This window comes from Trachemys scripta, chromosome 5 (genome assembly GCF_013100865.1).
Source record: "Trachemys scripta elegans isolate TJP31775 chromosome 5, CAS_Tse_1.0, whole genome shotgun sequence".
Classification (NCBI taxonomy): domain Eukaryota; kingdom Metazoa; phylum Chordata; order Testudines; family Emydidae; genus Trachemys; species Trachemys scripta.
The window spans coordinates 68614978-68633066 of record NC_048302.1 but is presented as its reverse complement, the minus strand read 5'-3'; the positions used below and the strand labels follow the sequence as shown (position 1 = coordinate 68633066).

Sequence of the window (18089 nt, the reverse complement as noted above, 5' to 3'; positions counted from 1 at the left end):
GAGACCAGTGTAAATGAGTATCCTATGAGCTTCATACAGTTGCATCTAATTTATTCAAACAACTTAAATTGCTGGAGCGGGAGAGGAAGACTTGCAAAGACACTACTGGAGCACATTTGTGTCCTAGGCCGGGCGTTTTGGGTATTGGAAATTTCTCTTGCTGTGCTTCTGTGGGGAGAGGAGATGATTTTCACTTTTTGGAGGGGAAGTATCTCAACTGTGAAGAAGATGCTATTTTGGTAGTTGTCTAATGAAAGTGGGGAAGGCTTGGAGTGAAGTTGTGCCCCTTTCTCAAATGAATACTCTGAATGTAGTCTGAGACTTTTGTCTTGATAACAGGTCAGGTAACTTGAGACAGAGCATTGCAACAAATCCAAAGAAGACCAGTTATGTAAGTTTAACTCTGAGACAAACAATTCATATTTCTTCCTTTGTTGTTTAGTAAAAAGACCAGCTCAAGGACAAATCTGTGCTTCAGCTGTGCCAGCTCAGAAAATTACTAAACCTGCTGCAAAATATGGAGTGCCTTTAATGATCAAGAAATCTGGTGACGCATCTAAAAAATTTCATGAGAAGAAGCCATTAGCTAAATTTAGACAGGTGAGGGCACAGGAGTGGTAATAATGAAGGTACATAATTCCAGAAGTTTGTTTTCATTAACTAATTTGATTTACCTTACTTAAGCTACTTAAAATACTAGTCCACTAATATCCTATTATAGTTGGTTTTCATTTACATCTGTTTTATTGACACACATCTACACAGGAAATAGTTGCATTTAGGTAAACCAAATATATGCCTTGTTTTATTTCTTCTTATTTTGTAAGCAGATGTTGCAGAATTTGGGAGAATACTATCAGTTGTTTGGTTTGGAACGCTACTTAAGTTTGCTGCAGCTTGAATGGTTTCAGTAACCTCATTTTGTGGTAGACCGTCTTAGGAATACAGTAACTTACAAGTGAAGTTTGCAGAGCCCCTTGAACTATTTTTAATAGTCACTATTCAGAGTATTCTCTGTGCCTCTATTTCTTCATTTGAGATCTGTTGATGGAAAAGCACTACATAAGAGCTTGGTATTATTACTTAGATATTTTTCTGGTTAATCCATTTGATGTTCAGATCTATTTCTTTCTGTTAGTAAGTTTACTTGTTCCATATTCAGCACTTTCAAACTTTAAACATACAGTGTGATCAGTAGATAAGAACATAAGAATGACCTTACTGGGTCAGACCAAAGGTCCGTCTAGCCCAGTATCCTGTCTTCTGACAGTGGCTAATGCCAGGTGCCCTAGAGGGAATGAACAGAACATCAAGTGATCCATTTCCTGTCGCTCATTCCCAGCTTCTGGCAAACAGATGGCACATTTAAGCAAATTGTCTGTGTTAATACACAATACAAGTCCATAATGTACTGGGCTCTTCAGAGAATGCAGAAGTTGAACTAGACTGAGGAGGAAGGTATCTCTAAATGAGTAGATCCTCTTCTAAAGCAACTGCATTTGTATGGAGGGGTGTAACAAAATCCTGGCAGAACAAAATTAGGAAGCTAGTTAGACTGTCCTTTCCACTGATTATTCTTTAAAAGGTTCCATATGTTTTGAAGGGGGTACCACTGGACTTTGTGAACAAAACCAAATTCGGTGTATGAAATTTTAATGGAATTTGTGATCTTAATAATGGATTTGAAAAGTAGGAGGAGGATAAAAATGTGTTTCTAGAAGAAAATTGGCAATATGGTGTGGCATGGGGCCAGAATGATAGATACATCTGGCAAAGCCATAAATTAATGGAGATATCCTATCTCCTAGAACTTGTTCCTGCTTCTTTCATTGATTGACTGTGATCTTGTATAAAGTGACAGGCAAAGTATATGTTTTAAATATCTGCTTGCCTGAACAGAGGGAGCCAAGGGGACAAAATTATATCACAAAACCATGACCCTTTTCCAACAAACAGAAGAGCACATATCTCTAAATATAGTAGAATCTCAGAGTTATGAACACCTCAGGAATGGAGGGTGTTCGTAATTCTGAAATGTTTGTAACTTTGAACAAAATGTTGTTATGGTGGTTCTTTCAAAAGTTCACAACTGAACATTAACTTCATAAAGCTTTGAAACTTTGCTAAGCAGACGAAAAATGTTGCTTTTAACCATTTTAATTTAAATGAAACAAGCACAGAAACAGTTTCCTTACCTTGTGAAATCTTTTTTTAAACTCTCGTTTGTTTGTTTAACACAGTACCATACTATATTTGCGTTTACTTTTTTGTTTTTGTTTCTGCTGCTGCCTGATTGCATACTTCTTCGAGTGATTGCTCATGTGTATTCCACAATAGGTGTGCATACTTGCCATGTGCACCGGTGCCGGAAGTTCTTCCTCTAGCAGTACCCGTAGGGGAGCCCCCCTAGCAATTCCTGGAGTGGTGCCTCCATGGCGCAGTATAAAGGACGCTGCGCACTCCCCCCACCCTCAGTTCCTTCTTGCCACCAGTGAAGGTGCTTCAGAACTGCTCTGCTCCAGCTTGTCTGAAGCTTCCCTACAGAACTCTTGTTCATTCAATGTAGTAGTGCCTGTAGTTGAAGTAGTTAGATTAGTTTAGTTTAGTGCGCTGAAGCCGGGGCATGCCCCGTGCCTGAGGTTTTAAGTCGTGTTACACTTATAGGTGGCCGATGCCAGTGAGTGATCTGTACATGGACTTTTTACGCTGTTTGGGTGAAACCCATCTCAGCGATCGCTGCAAGATTTGCAGGTCTTTCAAGCCTTGGACCAAGAGAGAAAGAGACATTCGCCTCGGGGCTATTCTGATGGAGTCGGCATTGAAGGCTAAGAAGAGGCCTTCTCCGCTGTGGCACCAGAGCAAAACCCCAGGAGAAGCTAGACCCATGTTGGGCAGTCCTTAGTTCCCATCAGCCTCTAGGCCTCCGACTCAGGTCGAGCGGAGTAGCCTGGCCCATTCGGAGCAGACTTCCACAGATATCCGGATGCCCTCCACGCAGGAGGCCCTGCAAGTGGCCCGGGATGTTATGTCCATGCCTGTACTGGGGCACCGCCAACGGTGGCTCTGCGGTCCAGAGGCAAGCCACCACTGGGATCTCCACAGTTGCCCCTGGCTCAGTATCGTTTGCAGTCAAGGGAATGTTCCCGACGCTGTTCGCTGCTCAGCGACCATCCCGTGCATAGTCCACGCTGGTCACCATCAACCCACACCAGGTAGTCGGAACCCAGACAGACAGGGGCTCCACGCACCGCTCTGCTTCGAGGAGCAGGCCCCATTGAGACAGATGACACCGAAGGTCTTTGTCTCTGAGGGGCTACCGTAGTCATTCGCAACACGAACCTTGATGCCGTTCTCGTTGGTCACCTCGCTTCAGGACCCTGCCATGGTACTGCTCCTGCAGTCATGGGCATTGATCGCCGTCACAGATCCGCCTGCCGGAGCCGATCACGGAGCAGTTGCTACCGGTGGTACCATTCGTCCACATCGGGATCACGGTCTCGTAGTCGGCACCGTTCCCGATGCCGCCACTCCTCCTGGTCCAGGGACAGCGGCAGGTCGTACGCCAGCCCAGCCTCCCTTCGTAGTCGTCGATCGATGGGACAGGCCAGTCAGGCTGAACAGCCTCCTCCCCAGGTGCCACAGCAGGTGCAGTGGCACTGGGCTCCGTGGCCAGCACCGTGGTTCCAAAGGGCCCTGTGGCCCCTGACGCAGTCCCCGGTGGGGGCTCGCTCGGTGGCCAGAACCTCGGAACGGCCGTCGGCCTCCCTGTTCTAGCCTCTGAGAAAGGAGTCGGTGGAATGCACATCTTTGGTGCCGTGCCCGGAGGGCGACCAAGTGGTGGGTCCTCCGGTACTGGTAGACACGCAAAGTACTGCGCCCACCTCCTTGCCCTCCTCTGATGAGGTGATTACAGCCCCTCCCCCCTCTGTTCCACAAGAGGACTCTAAAGCCCACCAGGAACTATTGAAAAGGGTGACATCAAGCCTCAACCTTCAGGCCAAGGAGGTGGGGGAGCCCTCGGACTCCCTCTTAAGCATCCTATCCACCTCGGTACCGGGCAGGGTGGCCCTTCCACTCCACGAAGGGGTGGCAAAAATTTCAAATGCCTTGTGGCAAACCCTGGCTTCCTTGCTCCCCATCTCTAAGAGGGCGCAATGCAAGTACTTTGTGCCTGCCAAGGGGCATGAATATCTGTACACCCGCTCCCAACTCCCTGGTGGTCAAGTCGGTCAACCACAGAGAATGGCAGGGCCAACCAGCCTCTACTCCAAAAAATAAAGACTCAAGGAGGCTGGACTTATTTGGGAGGAAAATTTATTTGTCCTCGAGTTGCCAGTTACAGGTGGCAAACCATCAGGCTCTCCTGGGTCGGTATGAGTTCAATCTGTGGGGCTCTCTGCCCAAATTCAAGGACTCCTTCCAGGAGCGTGACAGGAAGGATTTCAAGGCTCTGGTGGAGGAGGGTACATCGGCTGCCAGGGCAACCCTGCAGGCACCGTCGGATGCGGCAGATATGTCTGCCTCCGCAGTGTCCATGAGGAGGGCGTCGTGGCTCCTGTGCCTCACTGGACAGCCCAGACAGCAGAACTCCTTGCAGGACGTCCCATTTGATGGCAAGGCCCTGTTTGCGGAACAGACAGATGTGAAGCTGCACAGCCTGCAAGATTCCCGCACTACGCTTAAGACACTGGGCCTCTATGTTCCAGCTCCGGCTAGACCTAAGTTTAAGCCGCAGCAGGCTCCCACCCAGGCCACCCATTCTAAATACGAGCCGCCTTATAAAAAGTCATGTGACTATAAAAAATGCCTATAGAGGCAGTCCCGGTCTGCCCCCCCAGCCTGGGGCCTCCAAGGAAAAACAGGCAAGAAAATGGCAGTTTTGACAGGATGCCCGGGGGCAACCTACCAGTTCACACCAGGGATCCACCAGCACTAAAGCTTCCCTTTTCCAACCGGTTGTGTGCTTTTCTCCCAGAGTGGTCGTGGCTGATTTCGGACAGTTGGGTCCTCAACACCCTCTCCCGGTGCTACACCCTCCAGTTTACCTCCACCCTGTCCAACCACACTCCGCCCCTGTCCCTCCTGGGGGACCCTTCTCACAAGGCCCTGCTCGAGCAGGAGGTGGGGTGGCTCCTTGGCTTAGGAGTGGTGGAAGTGGTACCAGCAAAGTTCAAAGGCAAGGGCTACTACTCCTGCCATTTCCTTATCCTGAAGGCCAAAGGGGAGTTCAGGCCCATGTTGGACCTGCGAGGTCTGAACCAGTACATAGTAAAGCTCAAGTTTTGTGTGGTCTCTCTGGCCTCGATCATCCCCTCCCTGGATCCCAGGGACTGGTACACCGCCCTCGATCTGCAGGACCCGTACTTCCACATTCATATATTTGAGGGGCACAGGTGTTTCCTCCATTTCATGGTTGGGCAGGAGCACTATCAATTTATGGTCCTCCCATTTGGCCTGTCCACTGCTCCCAGGGTATTCAAAGTATTCACAAAGTGCATGTCTGTGGTGGCGGCCTACCTCAGACTGGTTGATCAAGGGCAGCTCCCAGTTGCAGGTGTGGGATCACGTCATGCTCCTCCTGTCCACATGTGCCACCCTCGGCCTGTTAGTCCCGGTACAGTGCATAGAGTTTATCGGGGCAGTCCTGGATGCAACATCGGCTAGGGCCTCCCTCCCACCAGACATTCGAGTCCCTGAAAGGACTCATCGACACAGCACAAGGTTTCCCGTGATGACAGGCAGAGCGTGTCTCCAGCTCCTGGGTCACATGTTGGCATGCATGTATGTGGTTTGCCACGCCAGATTCAGGATGGGGCCCCTCTAGCTGTGGTTGGCCTCGATGTTTTCCCAGGCCCGGGACAGGATGGAGAAGGTCCTCACAGTGCCCGAGCCAGTGCTCGCCTCCCTACAATGGTGCTCCATCCCGGGGAACGTGCTCCATGGGGTCCCGTTCAGGGGCAAGCCCCTGTTGGTGGAGCTGGTCTCCGATGCATTGGACCTGGGGTGGGGAGCCCAAATGGGGGACATTCAGACCCAAGGTCTGTGGTCTGCACAGGACCTTGCCCTGCATATAAATGTCAAGGAACTCAGGGTGGTCCGGCTGGCGTGCGTGGCCTTCCGCTCGCATCTGAATGGCAGAGTGGTCAGGGTTCTCACAGACAACATGGCCTCAATGTTTTACGTCAACAGGCAACGTGGGGCCTGCTCCTCTGCCTTCTGCCAGGAAGCCCTCAGGCCTCCGCAGCGTCTGTGAGACTTCTGTATAGCCCACGACGTTTGCCTACCACCTACAGGGCGCCCGGAACTCGTGGGCGGATCGCCTGAGCCGAGACTTGCCTCTCAGCATGTGTGGCCTCTACACCCAGAGGCGGTGCACAGGGTTTTCCAAGAGTGGGGAACTCCCCAGGTGGACCTGTTTGCGACTCGGCAGAATCACCGATATCCTCGGTTCTGCTCCAGAGGGGGCTGGGAGTGGGAGCTATCTCTGATGCCTTCCTACTATCCTGGTCAGGCCAGCTTCTCTATGCCTTCCCCCTTTTTCCGCTGATCAGCCAGGTCTTAGAAAAGATAAAGATGGACAGGGCCAGGGTCCTCCTGGTTGCCCCAGCGTGGCCCAGGCAACATTGGTACAGGACCTTCACAAACCTTATGGTCGCCCCGCTGTGGCCGTTGCTGTCCCACCCGGACCTGCTCTCCCAGGACCGCCTCCTCCACCCCAACCTAGCAGCACTCTACCTCACGGCGTGGCTGCTCAATGGTTCGACCGGGAGGTAAGGATGTGCTGGAAGGGGTTCAGTGCATTCTCTTGGAAAGCAGGCAACCCTCCATGCACCGGGCCTACTTGGCAAAGTGGTCTCGGTTTTCCCAGTGGGCGGCTCAGCGGGGCATTTCCCCAGTGGCTTCCCCAATCCAGCTCGTTTTGGACTACCTCCTTCACCTTAGAGCCCAAGGCCTGGTGCTCTCTTCCGTCAAGGTGCACTTGGCAGCCATATCAGCCTGCCGGTGCAGGGGCACACAGTATTCTCCCATGCTATGACTGGCCGATTCCTTAAAGGCTGGATTGTCTCTTCCCGTACGTTAAGCCCCCAGTCCTGCAGTGGGACCTGAACTTGGTGCCCGGTTGACGGGTCCCCGTTTTGAGCCGTTAGCTACTTGCTCCTGGTCGCACCTCTCGTGAAAGGTTGCCTTTCTGGTGGCGATCATGTCAGTTAGACAGAGCCCCCGTACACTGTGTTTCTTAAAGATAAGATCCAGCTCTGCCCACATCCTTCATTCCTCCCAAAGGTGGTCTTTGCCTACCATGTGAGTCAGGATGTTTTCCTGCCGGTCCTGTGCCCCAAGCCACATGCATCCAGTGAAGAGCGCTGCCTCCACACACTGGATGTGAGATGGGCTCTGGCCTTTTACCTGGACTGGACTAGGAAGTCTTCACAGCTGTTCATCGCCTCGGCCGAACACATGAGGTGTCGGCCAATCTCCACTGAGTGGCTCTCCAACTGGATTACCTCATGCATCTGTACCTGTTATGACCTAGCGGGAATCCCTCCGCCCTCAATTGTGAGGGCACACTCGACTAGGGTGCAAGCCTCGTCAGCTTCCTTTTTAGCTCATGTCCCCATTCAGGACATTTGCAGAGCTGCCACATGGTCTTCAGTTCACACGTTCACCTTGCATTATGCGATCGTCTCCCAGACCAGGAAAGATGCCGGGTTTGGCAGGTCTGTGCTTTGTCCTGACAATTTGTGAACTCTTACCCACCTCCAACAGTTATAGCTTGGAATCACTTATTGTGGAATACACATAAGCAATCACTCGAAGAAGAAAAGATGGTTACCTTTTCCGTAACTGGTGTTCTTTTGAGATGTGTTGCTCATGTCTATTCCACATCCTGCCCTCCTTCCCCTCTGTTGGAGTTGTTTGGCAAGAAGGAACTGAGGATGGGGGGAGTGCGCAGTGCCCCTTATACTGTGCCATGGATGCGCCACGCCAGGGGTCGCTGGGGCGCTCCCATACGGGTACAGCTAGGGGAAGAACTTCTGGCACTGGTGCATGTGGCAAGCATGCACACCTATTGTGGAATGCATATGTTCAATACATCTTGAACACCAGTTACAGAAAAGGTAACTGTCTTTTCTGGTTCCAAAGCAGGTGTGTGGTTGACCAGTCAGTTTGTAACTCTGGTGTTTGTCACTCTGAGGTTCTACTGTACATAAATACCAGTTAGCAGTGTTATTACGTAAGAATAAAGTATTAACTAGTTTGAACAAAATCTGTAGTTGGAAATTTTGAGGCCAACTTGTTTTCCCAGTGAGCACTGTGATTGACATCTCCAGGGACCTTCAACTTGTTAAGGAGGAGGGCATAGAGGATCAGTGGGCATTGATATTCTCAGGGAAGGGAAATAAACAGGAAAGATAAAATTGAGCTTTTAAAAGTATTTGCTCATTTGTTTTGACCAGCTAGAATCTCACCCTAGATCTTAACAGTATCTTCTGTTTCAGGCACGCTTCAGAATAATGAAGCTGCATTGTGAAATATTGTTCCTTTTTAAATTATTGCTCTCTTGCTTCCTGACTTTCACTTTCCTGTTATTTTGGGATCTAGAAAGTACCATGCACTGACATACCTAATTTGTAGTTTTTACCTTTTATCTAGGTGCATCCAACTCCAATGAAGAAAATGAATCCAGGAGAAGAAAGGAGGAAAATGTTTGAGGTATAAAGATGCCCATCTACCTGTTTTCAAGCTACATCAAAAACAAAACAAGAACAAAAAGATTTTTAAAATGCATAATAAAACCTCCAAACCTTTCCTCCTGATTTCTTTCCTCCAAACAACCTCTAACTTCTTAATTTTTGCCTTCCTGGGCATGCCTCTGCCACTGAAGTAGTAACTTTCTTGATCTAAATTTGCTGAAAGTAGTGTTCATTGATTAAATTGAGAAATTCATTCTCTCTCTCATTTATTTATTTATTTTTATTGTATGTATGTATGTGTATTTATACACACGCACACACACTTATTTTTCAGGAAGCTGCAAAAAAGAGAAGATTCGAATTACTTGAGAAGGAAAAGCGACAAAGAGACCAGGTAGACAAAATACTTTGGCTTTTTTTCTATTTATAATGATGTTTAAGTAATAAAATGTTCCCTTGTGAATTATGTCATAAATTACCTCAGAATATATACTTTAATATTCCAACTGTTCAAATTTTCAGATCAGTTTACTGAAGGCGGAGCAGATGAGAAGACTGGAAAAGGAAAGGGTAAAATATGTTTAAATTTTATTTTTAATGGTGAATTTGAATTTTTATTAGAAAAATGAATCCTTGAACTTTTATTTCCCCCCTTTTTTTTTGGTCTTCTCCAGATGGAACGGATAAACAGAGCCAGGGAACAAGGCTGGAGAAATGTGCTTAGTTCAGGTGGAAGTGGTGAAGTTAAGGTTGGTAGCAGATGCTGAAATATATAGCACAGTCTTTCTTTTCTCTCCCTTTTATTTATCTTCCATAGCATGTTGTTTTCTCCAGAACAGATAGATGCTTATCTACATGTGGGGCTACCCCCAGTACCAATCTATGAACAGTCTTAGCGATACTGAATAATGGCCCCCTTCACATACCCAACTTCTTGGCATTTGAGTACACTTTTCTGATTTCTAAGGTGTTCCATCAAATTTTTGTATCAGTCTTCACACACCCCATTTGTTTCCTTCCTTCTCCCATTGCTCCCTCTTGTCCTTTTTCTATACTGAATCTATGCATGGAACAACCACCTTCTCTTTGTTCAAATGCCTCATAATTTTCAGTCTAGGTATTTTTATGGCTCCCAACAACATATCTGAGCCCCTCCCCTATGAGAGATTTGTGTTGTTCCTTTCTGCCTTTCGAGTCCATAGGAAAAATAGCTTGCCTAATTTATCAGTAGCAAGTGTTTGTGTAATAACGTGCTGAGAGAAAGTTGAGAGTGAAGAAAAAAGCTTTTTTCCTTTAGTTCTGAAAGAGGTGAGGTCTGTTGTATTAATTTAGATGGAATATAGGAGATTAAAGATGCCAAATAAATTTAGTTACTGTTTAACATTGAACAGTGTTTGGGGTTTGGTATGCAGAGGCTGTAGCTTGCTTCCTATTATAGCAAATGCAGTCTTAAAAATTCTTTTAACTTTTATTAAAGATACAGAAAAGAGAGAAACAGAAAAACATTTGAAATGTCAAGTATTTAGTAGGGCTTTTATTTTAATTTTTTGATACTGGAGTTTTAGAAGAGGTTTGTTTAGGGGTTTTTGGTTGAGATGAGCTGGAGCTGCTGTTTAAAATAAAACAAAATCAGACATTAGGTGATGGTTCAGAGCTGGTAGAGTGGCCATCTTGTTTGGACACTTTTTTTTTTTTTTTTTTTTTTTTTTGGGCCTAGTTTGGTTAGGACACTTTTTAGGATTAGGATGAAGGTCTGGGGTTTTAGGAAATGATGGAGGAGGCTGTCATGATGGTGAAGCTTATGTTAGCGTCTGGTATTGTATTTTATTTATTTATTTTACTTTTTAAAAAAAGAGGGTGATGTTGGTGGAGTAGCTCATTTCCCTCATTATTTTGTCAACTAATTAGGCTGAGTTTTTGATGCACTCTGTCAGGACTGAGATCCCCACTTTGAACTTTAGGGTACAAATGTAGGGGCCTGCGTGAAAAACTTCTAAGCTTAACTACCAGCTTAGCTCTGGTTCGGCTGCCACCATCAATGGATTCCCTCCCTGGGAAGCCTTGAAAAACCCTCACCAAATCCCTGGTGAAAACAAATCCAAAACCCCTTGGATCTTAAAACAAGGAGAAATTAACCATTCCCCTCCTTCCTCCCACCAACTCCTGGTGAATTAGTTCCACCCCCCCCCCTGGGATCTACAACAGGGAGAAATTAACCATCCCCCCTCCTTCCTCCCACCAACTCCTGGTGAATCAAGATCCAAAACCCCTTTGGATCTAAAACAAGGAAAAATCAATCAGGTTCTTAAAAAGAAAATTTTTACCTTTTTCTTTAATTAAAAACCATCTCTGTAAAATCAGTATGGAAATTAACCTTACAGGGTAATCAAACTTAAAGAGCTCAGAGGACTCCCCTCTAGTCTCAGGTTCAAAGTACAGCAAACAAAGATAAACACTCTAGTAAAAGGTACATTTACAAGTTGAGAAAACAAAGGAAAACTAACACGCCTTGCCTGGCTATTTACTTACAAGTTTGAAATAGGAGAGACTTGCTTAGAAAGATGTGGAGAACCTGGATTGATGTCTGGTCCCTCTCAGTCCCCGAGAACGAAACACACTCCCAAACAAAGAACACAAACAAAAGCCTTCCCCCCCCCCCCAAGATTTGAAAGTATCTTGTCCCCTTATTGGTCCTTTAGGTCAGATGCCAGCCAGGTTACCTGAGCTTCTTAACCCTTTACAGGGAAAAGGATTTTGGAGTCTCTGGCCAGGAGGGATTTATAGTACTGTACACAGGACAGCTATTACCCTTCCCTTTATAGTTATGACACACTCATTTTAGTTGATTAATTTTTGGAAAGTTATTCACTCTTGCAAGAGTGACTTATGTAGTCTACATCCGGAGAAAGTTCTGTTTTGCATGCTTTTGGGGCTCTTCTAGTGGGTGGGAACATTATTGTTGTGGGAAGTCAGGCACACTCTGTGATTGTCTCTCAGTGTATAGATCCAAGTAATGGAGAGGTGTTAATGGCAATTGATGTTGCTAAACAAATGAAGGCCTGTATTTTCTACTAGTTAGAGCTTGTTCAGAACACAGAGGCTTCACTGCTAGATATGAGACGGGGTGGATCACAGTGATCAGGTTTTGTGTGTTTTGCTTTTTACAGAACAAGAATGTGAGGAAACTGCATGGGCACATCTTTGTCCCACATGACTGTTTATTCACTATATGCAAACATGCAAGGCCTAGCTATATACATGCTGGTACTCTCATTGCTGGCCTCTTTCCAAACCTAAAAAATGGTGAGCACCGCTAGAGGGCTTACAAACTATTTAAAGCAATACTGCTGTTTTCCTTTACACTACTTATTCCTGCCCCCTTAAATGTAAAAGGACATAAAGTTACAAATCAAATATTCTTAAAATATTAAGAAATAAATGTTAAATGTACAACATGCTACAAAATAAGTCTGAGAGGTGGTTTACATCTTCTCTCTAGATAACAGCTCATAGACATTACATCAGGGTCTGGACTTGGTGATGTAACTGAATCAGAAACATCTTCCTGCTTTGTAATGCAAAGGTCACTTGTAGTAGAAACAGGGACATGAGCCTCACTGGTAACATACAAGTCGCTGTCTACCGTTGTATTGTAGGCTTGGTGCTTGCAATAGGCATCACTGGTGTAGGACATCTTGAAAGCTAGTTGACATGTTTGGTGGCACTTCTATCCAATAAGACAGAGGACCAGTCTGTGATGTAATCACTCTGGGTTTCCATTAATTATCTCAGTAGTCTTTTAATAAGACACTTTTCCACTTGAAAACCTTGCATCTGGGTGTGCACAATTTGGTTTTTGATCATTGTTTCTTAAGAATCTCTCTCTGTAGATTGAGTTTAATGAGTCCAGATGAAACCTCAAATGACGTTCTACAAACAGTGTTTGTACTGTATGTGATTTGTAGTGGCATGCACTTCCTTTCTAGAAGCCAAGAGAAGATTTGCAATCGTATGTTGTAAACTGATGTTATCCAGAACCATAACATGTATCACTTGCTTGAGTATTTGGATAAACCAAAAATGTGAATTGAAATAATCCCTTTACATGTGCTAATTGTGAGGTACTTCTTATCACGGTCTTCAGTTTCCATTTGTTGTAGGTAGGGTTGGGCAATGTCTTACCACCAGTTAAGGATGCAAATGTATGGGTACTTTGAAATAATCACAGCTACTGACTGCCCTGTTTTTCCTCATTACTGGCACTATAGAGGTGCTCCATTAACTCCTTACTCTTGGATAAAATTCTAGAATACTATAAGTGCTGTAGTTATGCTTCTACTTTTGGCTGTATCACAAAAGGTACTGGCTGTGCTTTGAAAAATTTAGCAATCAGTCCCTTTTTAAAGCACAGTTTTTGTTTCCTTACCTTTTAAAGTTCTGAAACCATCCTGAAGGATATCAGCTGCCTTCTCCAACAGTTCAGCTGATTTTTTTATTTGTGCTGGAGTCTGGTTAGTTGAACATGCAGGAATTTTATACTTTGCTAGTCTAGCTGAATCTCAGACATCCTCTGTTAAATAGTGCATGATCCCCTCTCTTTATATCATTGAAGTTTGCATAAATTACAGTAGCGTTTCTGTAATAACAGCTAGGGCTGGCCTTTGGCGGCCTGCCCAAGGGGACACTGTGCACAAGGTTTGGATTCCCACCTGACCTGCTGGCGAGAGGCGGCAGCAGCAGCACGGGGGAGGGGGAAGAGACCCGAGCTGCAGGGTGCAGTTGGACGACCAGCCGTCAGATCCAGTTGACTTCTCTGGAGCAGGGGTGCCCCTCCTCCACCCTGCTCCACGTGTGCAGCTGCTGCTGTTCCTGTCCCCTCACCCCCCATTCCTCCCTGTAGTTGCCCCTGGCCACTCTGGACTGGGAGCGTCCTCCTGTCTCCTGTGGGGGAGCTGATGTCAGAGTCTTCCCCTCCATCCCACCCGTGTACCCAATTTCCACTAAGTTGGGATGACGGGACAGAGGGAATCTGTGTGTGCTGCTGCCTCTCTGGGTCCAGAGCTGCTGGCAGCTGCTTGTGTCTGAATGTGTGTGTGAGTGAGTGAGTGCACTGTTTTTAAGAAAGCACTCATGGTCAGGAGTCTGAACTACACACTCCGCTCAACACCCCTTTTCTCCCCCTCCCCCCCAACACAGTCCTCCCAACACACACCAGTACTCCCTGCATCCAAGTCACTTCTCCAACTGGGCTGTGCTGAGGCATCTGGAGCTGCTGCTCTCCTGCCCTCCCCTTACGCAGCCCGCAGGGAAAGTGACTTGGATGCAGGAAGCCCTGACATTGCTTCTTGCTCCCCCCCTCACAGCCTCCTATGACTGCACTGGGCAGAGAGCAGCAGTCCAGTGGGGGAGCAAGCAGCAATGCCAGCTGCTTTGTGCATCTGGTCAGTTTCCCCACGTGGGTGCAGGAAGGGGATGTAAGGGTTAGGGGCAAAGGGGGCACAGTGCAAGAGTTAGGGGCACAGGAGGGGGCAGGTGTTGGGGTGAAGGGAGTATGCACAGTGCTGAGGTTAGGGGTGCAGGAGGGGAGTGCAGGGGTTGAGGTGAAGGGGGCATGCACAGGGCAGGAGGGAGGTGCTGGGGGTAGGAGTGAAGTGGTGCAGGGATTGGGGCACAGGAGGGAAGTGCAGAAGTTGGGGTGAAGGGGGTACAGTGCAAGGGTTGGGGGCACAGGAGGGGGGCAGAGATTGGGAGTGAAGGGGGTATAGGGATTATGGGTGCATTAGGGGGAGCAGGCATTAGGGGCAAAGGGAGCACAGTGCAGGGATTAGGGGGGAAGGGAGGGTGGGGAGCCCATGGGGGGCCGGGGCAGTGGGGGGCACCGCACTCACAGGGGCCAAGGGCACCAAAATGCAAGTTTGCCCAGGGTGCCATTTTCCCTAAGGCCGGCCCTGATAACAGTCAGTTGAGCAGGATTTCCACTGTGTGTGGCTTTTACTAGCACTGAGGTTTTCTGCAACTTCAGTTGCTTAAGTAGTCTGTGATGATGCTGTGAAATTGCAGAAACTGCAAACCTCTGACCAAACTTCATCAGTCTTTCTCCATCCACTTGTAATTAAATCCAAATAACACTTTTTTTGTTTTTTTCATACTGAAAATATATATCCTACTCATGGTGTGTGGGCACCCCAGCACTGCAATTTGGAATATTTTCACTAGCCATGTACAACAGAAGTCGCACATGTGCTTTTCATGCCCTGGCGCTCCCTCCGCAACATAAAGAACGTGGTGACCCACTTAGTTCCTTCAGACCACCTTAAGTTGAAAAGCTGAAACAACCTTAGTGTCACTTGGTTACTTTATTCTGATCTGCACTTGAAAGTAGGTCGACACTGGCAATTATAGGCTAGTGTGACCAGATGTCCCAATTTTATAGGGACAGTCCCGATATTTGGGGCTTTTTCTTATATAGGCTCCTATTACCCCTTCCCCCCCCCTCCTGATTTTTCACACTTGGTGTCTGGTCACCCTATTATAGGCCAGTAAGCCTAACTTTAGGACCCAGCAAATTGTTGAAGCTATAATAAAGAACAAAATTATCTGGCATGTAGATAAACACAAGAAGATTGGAAAGAGTCAACATGGCTTTTGTAAACGGAAATTACATCTCACTAATCTATTAGAATTCTTTGAGGACATCAATAAGCATATGGACAAGGTTGATCCAGTGGATATAGTGTGCTTGGATTTTTAGAAAGCCTTTGACAGGTTCCCTCACCAAAGACTCTTAAGCAAACTAAAAGAAGAACAGGAGTACTTGTGGCACCTTAGAGACTAACAAATTTATTAGAGCATAAGCTTTCGTGGACTACAGCCCACTTCTTCGGATGCATAAGTAAGCAAACTAAGCAATCATCGGATAATAGTTACTTGTTGAAAGCTAAGAAACAAAGAGTAGGAATAAATGATCAGTTTTTACAATGGGGAGAGGTAAATAACAGGGTCCCTGTGATGGGGTGGATCAGCCCCTCACTGGTGCAGCAGGGGCTAACCCATCTGTCTTTGCATAGGGTTACCATACGTCCGGATTTTCCCGGACATGTCCGGCTTTTTGGGCCTCAAATCCCCGTCCGGGGGGAAATCCCAAAAAGCTGAACATGTCCGGGAAAATCGGGACATGCGGGGCCGGTGGTGCTGGGCTGGGGGCTGGGGTGGGGCTGGGGCGGGGCCGGCCGGGCCGGAGGCCCGAGCCGAGCCAGGCTGGAGACGCTGGGGGGGCCAGATTGGGCCGCGCCTCCTCCCCCAACCCCCACCCTTCCAGCTTACCTGCTGCCTGCTTCAGGCTTCCCGCGAATCAAATGTTCGCGGGAAGCAGGGGAGGGAGCGGAGTTGGGGCGGGGGCGTGGGCAGGGCTGGGGGCGGGGCCCCAGCCCCGTGGAGTGTCCTCTTTTTGGACACTCAAAATATGGTAACCCTGTCTTTGCAGAGGAGGCCACGCCCCCTGGGCTCTGCTAGGCATGCTCCAGCTGGAAGCAGGATATAAAACCCAGCAATATTACTGACTTTGGCACTAGGCCACACTGCCCTGAGAGCAGGGGCCGTATTATTGACTCCGGCCGCTAGGCCGCACTGCCCTGATCGCAAGGGTCATCTGACTAAAGCCACAGGGCCATGCAGCCCCGAGACCAAGGGCAACCCTACAGACGCAACTGCGGGACTGTAACGCGCCCCTACCCCCAAAAGGGTGATGGGTGTATTAGCCCCGTGACAGTGCCCCAAAGATCTGAAGTGGGACCAGTGCTCTTCAACATATTCATAAATCACAGTGAGGTGGGAAAATTTGCAGATGATACAAAATCACTAAATATAGTTAAGTCCAAAGCTAACTGTGAAGAGTTACAAAGGGATCTCACAAAACTGGGTGACAAAATGGCAGATGAAATTCCATGTTGCGAAGTGAAAATCAATGTATGCCGGAAAACATAATCCAAACTATACATCCAAAATGGTGGGGTCTGAAATAGTTGTTTCCACTCAGGCAAGCGATCTTGAAGTCCATAGGGATAGTTCTCTGAAAACATCTGCTTAATATGCAGCAGCAGGCAAAAAAGCTAGCAATGTTAGGAGCCATTAAGAAAGGGGCAGACAGGAAAAGAGAAAATATCATAATGCCATTATATAAATCCAGGATACAATTACACCTGCAATACTGCATGCAGCTCTGGATGGCTGGTGTCAAAAAAGATATATTAGTATTGGAAAAGGTGCAGAGAAGGGCAACAAGAATGATTAGAAGTATGGAAGCTGTTCCATATGAAGAGAGATAAGAAAGGCAGGGACTGTTCAACTTGGAAAAGAGATGACTAAGGGGGAACCTGATAGATGTCTCTATCATGAATGGTATGAAAGTGAATAGTAAAGTGTTGTTTAACTCTTAACATAGTACAAGAACTAGAGGTCACCTGATGAAATCAATAGGTGACAGGTTTAAAATAAACAAAAGGAAATAGTACTTCACACAGCATACAGTCAGCCTGTGGAACTCATTGCCAGGGAATGTTATGAAGGCCCAAACTATAATGGTGTTCAGAAAAGAATTAGATAAATTCATGAAAGATAGGTCCCATCAATGGCTATTAGCCAAGATGGTCAGGGATTCAAACCCATGCTATAAGTATCCCTAAACCTCCAAATGCCAGAAGCTGGGACAGGATGAAAGTGCATGGATCACTTGAAGTTGTCCTGTTCTGTTCATTCCCTCTGAACGATTTGGCAGAAGCCATTGTCAAAAGACAGGATACTGGGCTAGACGGACCATTGGTCTGACCCACTGTGGCTGGTCTTACGTTTTTATGTTTTAACGGAGTCACTGACGCCATTCAGTGCCTGAGCTTGAATGCAACATCTACATAGAAACTGGAAAGATAACTATGCTAAGCCTGTGACATGGCAGTTACTATCACAGGCTATGTTGGCACTGGTACATCAATCACGGTCTGCTCCGGCACTGTCTCGCTTGGAAGCTTTGCTTATGGCACTGTCAGTTTCATCTTCAGTAGCACCTTCAAAGCAATTAGAGGAGGCTCCAGATCCCTCAGCCCAGATACCCTTAAACAGCTCTGAAAGAATTTTGTCTCTTCTTTGGATCTTAAGATGACCTCAGAGCATGAGTTTCCATTATTAGAGACTTCTCCTATTTGTGTCACCAAAATCTCTGAGAAAGATCTCCGGTACCTGTACTGAAAGTTTATCTCCAGCAATGTGATAGTGAGACTGAGAACAGAAGTGTTACCCAGATATTCAGATCTCCAATTGTTACCCCATCAATGAGGGGCTTTTGTCTTCTGAGTCCAGCTCCTCCTCAGAGTCCGTCAGGAGTCCTTCACATAAGAGGAA

General features: G+C 46.9%; 1 protein-coding gene across 13 annotated transcripts in view; it reads left to right on the top strand.

Annotated features, from left to right (window-relative positions):
• The window catches only part of NEK1 (NIMA related kinase 1), a 137695-nt gene that overhangs the window by 30881 nt on the left and 88725 nt on the right, over nt 1-18089 (top strand). For 12 of the 13 annotated variants that reach the window (XM_034770721.1, XM_034770722.1, XM_034770727.1 and 9 more), the window contains exons 12-16: nt 443-600; nt 8656-8715; nt 9031-9090; nt 9219-9266; nt 9371-9445. In XM_034770721.1, coding sequence (XP_034626612.1) covers nt 443-600; nt 8656-8715; nt 9031-9090; nt 9219-9266; nt 9371-9445 — 401 coding nt within the window. Of the gene's footprint in view, nt 1-442; nt 601-8655; nt 8716-9030; nt 9091-9218; nt 9267-9370; nt 9446-11863; nt 12029-18089 lie in introns of those variants that run through there. The other variant, XM_034770732.1, reaches the window with a different exon arrangement.